The sequence below is a fragment of the Engystomops pustulosus genome, chromosome 5 (assembly GCF_040894005.1).
Source record: "Engystomops pustulosus chromosome 5, aEngPut4.maternal, whole genome shotgun sequence".
Taxonomy (NCBI): Eukaryota; Metazoa; Chordata; class Amphibia; order Anura; family Leptodactylidae; genus Engystomops; species Engystomops pustulosus.
The window spans coordinates 129977591-129985436 of record NC_092415.1 but is presented as its reverse complement, the minus strand read 5'-3'; the positions used below and the strand labels follow the sequence as shown (position 1 = coordinate 129985436).

At 39.3% G+C, this 7846-nt stretch overlaps 1 protein-coding gene across 4 annotated transcripts in view; it reads right to left on the bottom strand.

The window, feature by feature from the left end:
• The window catches only part of PDIA4 (protein disulfide isomerase family A member 4), a 69212-nt gene that overhangs the window by 10827 nt on the left and 50539 nt on the right, over positions 1-7846 (bottom strand). For all 4 annotated transcript variants that reach the window (XM_072153039.1, XM_072153037.1, XM_072153040.1 and 1 more), the window contains one exon: positions 2167-2400. In XM_072153039.1, the coding sequence (XP_072009140.1) occupies positions 2167-2400 (234 nt within the window). The remainder of the gene's footprint in view (positions 1-2166; positions 2401-7846) is intronic.

The window sequence follows — 7846 nt, the reverse complement described above, 5'->3', positions numbered from 1 at the left end:
AGCGGCAGAGGACAATTTTAGAAGAAGCAAAAGTCGGCCCGGAACAGGACTCGGACAAGTGATGTATCAAGGAAGGGTATGTGGGATTGTGACACATCTAGAGATAGTTAATTTGAACTTAAACTAGAAAGGATGGGTCTTGATCTTTTACAAAGGCAAGCCACAGATAGTCAACGGATGTTAGTCAACTCAGTAAATAGATACGCACAATGATCACGTATCTCCTGGTGGAAAAAATGATTATTACGGATGGGGAGCTGAAAGGAGGGGAGGGGGGGGGGGGAGTGTGTTGAAGATCTTAGATGGATTCAATAACTTCGTTGAGTCCGTGTGGGCTTAAGGTCTCAAGTTTGTATATCCAATATGACTCTCTTCGATTGAGCATTTTGATTCGATCGGGGACTTTTTCTGATATTTCCTCGATCGGGGTAACTCTTATGCAGCTAAAGTCGCCTCCATGTACCTGTGTGATATGTTTGGAGAGGTGCACAAGGGATTAGAAAAAGATGCAAAACGCCCCCTCAACTTTATCACCACCTTTGATAGAGGTAACACTAAAATCAGGGCATGTCTAACGAAACATTGGGGAATCCTAAGAAAAGACCCTGTTCTACAGAACATACTGCCAAAACAACCAATAATCACGTTCAGGAAAGCCACGACCATTAAGAACCTGATTGCACCCAGCAGACTAAGAAGCAAAAACATCACAAAATCCACCACGCAGACCATAAACCCTGAGATTCCCAGAGTAATCAAATGTAGACATAAATTATGTCTTTGCTGCGATACCATCAACAGTGGCGTCAACACATTCATTTCCAGGAAAACTGGAGAGATATTTAAAATCAAAAACACTCTCTCCTGCTCATCCAGCTTCGTCATATATCTTGTTGACTGTTCATGCGGCCAACAATATGTTGGCCGCACCATTCAATCGTTGCGGATGAGAATAAATGGACACAGACACAAAACCAAAATAGGTTTTTTAAAACAAAGCCTCTCCAAACATATCACACAGGTACATGGAGGCGACTTTAGCTGCATAAGAGTTACCCCGATCGAGGAAATATCAGAAAAAGTCCCCGATCGAATCAAAATGCTCAATCGAAGAGAGTCATATTGGATATACAAACTTGAGACCTTAAGCCCACACGGACTCAACGAAGTTATTGAATCCATCTAAGATCTTCAACACACTCCCCCCCCCCTCCCCTCCTTTCAGCTCCCCATCCGTAATAATCATTTTTTCCACCAGGAGATACGTGATCATTGTGCGTATCTATTTACTGAATTGACTAACATCCGTTGACTATCTGTGGCTTGCCTTTGTAAAAGATCAAGACCCATCCTTTCTAGTTTAAGTTCAAATTAACTATCTCTAGATGTGTCACAATCCCACATACCCTTCCTTGATACATCACTTGTCCGAGTCCTGTTCCGGGCCGACTTTTGCTTCTTCTAAAATTGTCCTCTGCCGCTTTCCGTAGTCCCTGTTTCCATAGCACCCACACTCAGCCGTTACCACATAGATCCATGTGTTTCCTTGTTGTTCCATTGTTCCTACACCGATGCTATTTTTATAATGTATTGTCTTTCAAACCTTGTTTTTAAACTCTATTTATTATACCTTGTGAAGTAAGCTATGTATATATGCTACAGATTCGCACAGATAAATGTACCTTTTATCAACAGAACAAAAGGGTCCCGTACATGAACGGAAAAAAAAAAACCCCAAACTTTGACCCCCGGTAAGTCACGTGACCACGATCACTTCCGGGTCGTTCTCCCTAACAGGGCAAGATATAAGACCGTTTGATGTCACCCCACACCATGCCTGATGAAAGCCCCAGATCGGGGCTGAAACGCGTCGCATTTTATTTCATTTTATTTTATTACGTTTGTATACTTTTATTTTATCACCTACTTTTAAAGTAGAAATAAAAAAGAGATTCCTTCAAGCCCTGGAACTCTGTGTTTGCTGATTGCACCAAGCGCCTTCCTAAACGTCTCTTCGGGCTCTCTTCTCAACATACATTCTTGGGTAAACATCTGTGACCCAAGCCACAGCAGTTATAGACTATGCAAGCATTAGAACTCAATTATATTTTGTTATAATTTAATAATAATTATAAAGAATCCTTGTAAAACTGGTAAGCAGCTTACCTTTCTTGAAGTTCATCACAAACTCTCTAAGTGAATCTGAATCAAACTCTTCAGGATCTTTAGCATATTTTTTTCCATTAGCATCCAGAATTGCAACATTCACTTCCTCGCCACTGTCATCTAACCCAAGATCATTTAATTCAGACGCATAATCATCTTCATTAGCAATGCTGAAAGTGTATTCAGGAAAATCTTTTGCAACATCCAAGACTTTGTTCCGCCAATACTGCGTAGCTGCAATTAAGTACAAAAGCTAAGTGATTTCAAAGTAGTAAAGACAACAGAACATAGTTATAGAAAGTATCAACTTTTCTTTTAGAACTTAAAAGTAGTTTTCAAAATTAACGGGATTATTGTTTATTCATCAACATATGGAACCATTTGTTTTCATTTAAAAAAAAAAAAAAAAAAAAAAAAAAGAATACAGGCAGTCCCCAACTTCAGTGGTTCTGGATTGTTACTTCTTTCGTCCTGCACAACGCAGTAGCTGTTGGATGTTGTTCGGCAGCAGAGAAAAAAAGGAAACATTTGAGTAGATATGTCAGGTGAGCAGATATCAAAGTCATCAGGGAAATCCCATATATGGGATATCTAAATCTGAGGGATTTCCCTGACAAAAGGTCTCTAAATAATTTAATTTATCCAACATTTTTGTCAGATGGGATTTGAACCTACAAACTTGACTATTGCAGGCAACACCACAACAATATTAGGCCCCATTCACATAGACCTTGTGTGGACGTATATACGTGTGCTCACTGTACCAAAAAAAGATAACACTTCTACGGCTCTATCTAAGAATGGCTGTGTGGTGTTATAGGGGAGGGGTAAACAGCGCGCGGACGTGTGTTTGCCCAGGCTATGGCCGATTGAGCACATGTGAATGTACCTTTACAGTGAGCTGAAACAAGTATCGAATATAGTACTGTGTCTATGGAAACCTGTCCACTGCTAAAAATAGCCATTTGGTGACAGGTTCCCTTTAACTACTGTGCTATAGATTCGCCACATTAGTCAATGGGAGGATTTTATCTCACTATGCCCTATGCACACAACCGGCCTTATCACAGCTCCCATAGAGGTATTTGGCACCCAGTCATAGTGCAGTGAGCACATAGTGTGGCACTGCACCGTTCAAGAGCTGCTAGGCTTTCTAAGGTGTGGAAAGAAATAAGAGCTGCACTACAACTTTCATGGCGTTATACAAGCTAAATACACGGATATGTAGAGATATCTTTTTATAACACTATATTGCTTTAATTTTTTTTTTATACAATTTTATAAAGGACATATAATAAAATTACATTTAATTAAATGCAAAAAGAGAGATTTATTATTCATTTTATATTAATATTACCAGGAAAATCTTTAAAATGCATAAAAAATATTGTCACAAATTAAAGCCTAGACATTAAATAATAAAGTATCTTCAATAACTAAGCACACTTGTGCTGTTGAGAAAGTAAGCCTCCTTGGCTCTGATAATAAAGAATTTACACTATACAAAATATACCAGTTCCGACTGGTAGGGAAGCAGCACTCAATGTAGCCATTCTCAAGCTTGAGAATGGCTACATTGAGATAGGTGAAACGTTGTATTTCCCACTGGTGAAATAAAAATACTTGTTCACTACGAAGTGCTGCTTCCCTGTCTTTGATTTTGAAGCATTAGGATCTTGAGTCGGACCCCAAGAAGCTTGCACTTACATTTGGATCTCAATCCGTGTTTTCACAGTGCCGCTCTATACTCTGATTAGTTCCGACTGGTATATACAACTTAAGTACAAATTCAACTTGAGAACAAAGCTAAAGAACCTATCTTGGATGTAACCCAGGGACAGCCTGTAGTGCACATTATAATAGTAAACTTGGTAATATACATTATTATACTCATGGGTCCTATGTTCCCTCTGCTCATGCAGGAAGAAGTTTATACACAGAAGATGTCACTGTGTAACCCTATGCAGACAGCGATAATACCCTGCAATGCATCATTGTAGGGAATTATAATGAACAAGCAATCAAATGATTACTTGTCCATGTCCCATAATGGGACAAGTAAAAAAAAAAAGAAAGTTTTTATTTAAAAAATAAACTATTAATAAAAATGCCCCTAAAGCAAAAGAAACCCCACATATATGGTATTGCAACATCCATAAAACACCAATATTATAAAAGCCATAAGATATAATAAATTACTGAACCTGCACGATAAACGGAAAAACTTGATTTTTAGCCATCTTGTCCCACATAAAATGCAATAAAAAGTGATTTTAAAAATACGTATCTATATGAAAATGGTACTCTTGTAAAGTACATGTCCTGTAAAAAAATGAAGCTCTCTACAAGCTCAATAGACCAAAAATTAAAGTGTTATGCCACTTAGAAAATGGTGATACTATAAAAGGTTGAATTTTTCCCCACATTATGTTTTTTTTCTACAAAAGTAGAAAATGAATTAAATGTTTTACCTACAACTCCCCGCAAAAAAAAAAAAAAAAAGTTAATACATTTTCAATAGGGCATAGTCACTCCAAGATAGTACATACAGTCATGGCCAAAAGTTTTGAGAATGACACAAATATTATATTTCCACATGATCTGTTGCCCTCTGGTTTCTATGTGTGTTTGTCAGATGTGTTTATCACACACAGAAATACAAGTGCAATCATATTATGAGTAACAAAAGCTTTTATTGAGAGTTATAATGAGTTAATGCAGCAAATCAATAATTGCAGTGACCCTTCTTCAGCACCTCTGCAATTCTCCCTGGCATGCTCTCAATCAACTTCTGGACTAAATCCTGACTGATAGCCGTCCATTCTTGCACAATCAATGCTTGCATTTTGTCACAATTTGCTGGTTTTTGTTTGACCACCCATGTCTTGATGATTCACCACAAGTTCTCAATGGGATTAAGATCTGGGGAGTTTCCAGGCCATGGACCCAAAAGCTCTATGTTTTGTTCCCTGAGCCATTTAGTTATCACCTTTGCTTTAAGGCAAGGTGCTCCATCATGCTGGAAAAGGCATTGTTGATCACCAAACTGCTCTTGGACGGTTGGGAGAAGTTGCTCTTGGAGGACATTCTGGTAACATTCTTTACTCATGGATGTGTTTTTAGGAAAGACTGTGAGAGAGACGATTCCCTTGGCTGAGAAGCAACCCCACACATGAATGGTTGCAGGATGCTTTACAGTTGGCATGAGACAAGACGGTGGTATCGCTCACCTGGTCTTCTCCGAACAAGCTGTTTTCTAGATGTTTCAAACAATCGGAAAGAGGATTCATCAGAGAAAATGACTACCTCAGTCCTCAGCAGTCCACTCCCTGTACCTTTTGTAGAATATCAGTCTGTCCCTGATGTTTTTCTGGAGAGAAGTGGCTTCTTTGTCACTCCGCCTCACAGTCTCCGCCTCACAGTGTGGACAGATGCACTCACACCTGCCAGCTGCCATAATTGAGAAAGCTCTGCACTGCTGGTAGCCCGATCCCAAAGCTGAAACGATTTTAAGAGACGGTCCTGGCACTTGCTGGTTCTTCTTCGGCGCCCTGGAGCCTTTTTGGCAACAATGGAACCTCTCTCCTTGAATTCCTTGATGATGCGATAGATTGTTGACTGAGGTGCAATCTTTCTAGCTGAGTTACTCTTCCCTGTTAGGCCATTTTTGTGCAGCGCAATAATGACTTCACCCATTTCTTTCGAGATAACCATGGTTGACGGAAGAGAAACAATGATGCCAGCCTCCTTGTAAAGTGTCCAGTGATGTGATTCTTACTTAATCATGACAGATTGCTCCATTAACACAGGTGTGGGTGTTGATGAAGACAGGGATGGAGATCAGTCACTGAAACAATGTTAGATGCTCCTTTTAAGGCAGGCCTGCAATGAAGTTAAAATGTGTTTTGGGGGAAAAAGTTCATTTTCTAGGCAAATACTGACTTTGCAATTAATTGCTGTTAAGCTGATCACTCTTTATAACATTCTGGAGTATATGCACATTGCCATTGTAAAACCTGATGCAACAGACTTTGTAAGAATTAACATTTGTATCATTCTCAAAACTTTTGGCCATGACTGTACCATTGAAAAATGCACCTTAGCCCTCACGTAGCAACATCAACTGAAAAACAAATATATTATTAAGCTAACAAAAGTTTTACATCCTACAGAGCAAAAATGGCTAATGCATGGCCCGACTTCTCTTCTGTGCCCATATACAATAATATATATGTGTGTGCTCAGAGAAAACTCATCTTACATTTTTTAATGCAATTTCTCCTTTTTATCTTTTGCGAATATGTATATTTAGGGCCAATATATTTTGGGACTTTTTTTTACCACCAATGTGAAGTACAACATATGACGAAAAAAACAATCAAACACAAAATCCCTTTGGCAAGTTAGTGTTCAAAGTCATATGAAGCAGCACATGTCAAATTACAAAAAAGGGGCGGAGCCTCAAGTCATAAAACGGCTGCATTCCTACAGGGTTAAGTTAGCAGTAACATGTACTTGCAGGATTTGAAGCAGTTGCAAATTGATCAGTTATTACACTGTACAATGTACTAGGCATAAGCCATGTATCAGCTTGTCATGCTATTATTTCTGTTATATTTAAAAAAAAAAAAAAACTAATAAAACTATTGAAACAGTCCATGGTCAAGTATTGTCACACAGTTGCACGGCTCATTAGTATCCCAGCACAGTAATCAGAGCAGTGTGTTATCTATGGGAGGTTTGCGTAAACCGCAAAGTGACAGGACGCAGTAAGCCAGTTGCTGCACATGATAGAGATAGGAGGGATAAATTATGTAGTGAGCCGACAGACTCCAAGAGGGGGAGGGATGCAGAGGCAGCACATGGGAGGCCCAGTCTTAAATACTGACAAGCTGGAGAAATGTGCTAATTAGGAAGTGCACGTTATGTTTTGAAATGCAGCCGCAACCAGGACTTCAGTAGGACCAGCTGGCGGGGTGCCAGGTAAAATACACCTGTGAAAATTACAACAACTATAGACCACTAATGTATGATAGGACCATGCCTACTACCCACGTCAGAAGGTCTATGGATGGGAACCTGTCCCCACTGAAATATAGCCTTCTGGTGACCAGTTGCCTTAAAAAGGAAGCCTACCATATGATTTCTTGTATTATGAAGCAAACATACCTTGAGAATGCTGTAGCTACACCGATGCTGGATCATATTTTGTTTAATTTAGGACCTTGGGAAAGCTGGGTCAGGCTGGCTGACATAAACACATTACATATGGGAGCTTTTAATTACAAATTGAGTTTAGTCAAGACATGACTAATCAACCTGAGCTAGATCACTCATACACAGCAGCTGGGGGATGGTGCAGCAATTAATTATCATCTCCTTGTCTGGCAGGGAGAACAGTTATGATTCTCATGCAATATTCAGACCATACGTGTAATCCAAAACTTTTTTTTTTTTTATATATAATTAGATGAAACAACATAATAGCATGAATACATCACCAAACTTCGGCTAGATATGCCATAGTCCATATAAAAGTCTACACTAAACATCCATGGCTTCCAAGTTTCTGAAGAGGCTGAGGAAGGAGGAACCTCCTACGAAATGTCACAGGACACACCTGGCGTTCGGCGTCTCAGTGGAAGCCATGGATGTTTAGCCATCTTTATTTGATCATTTC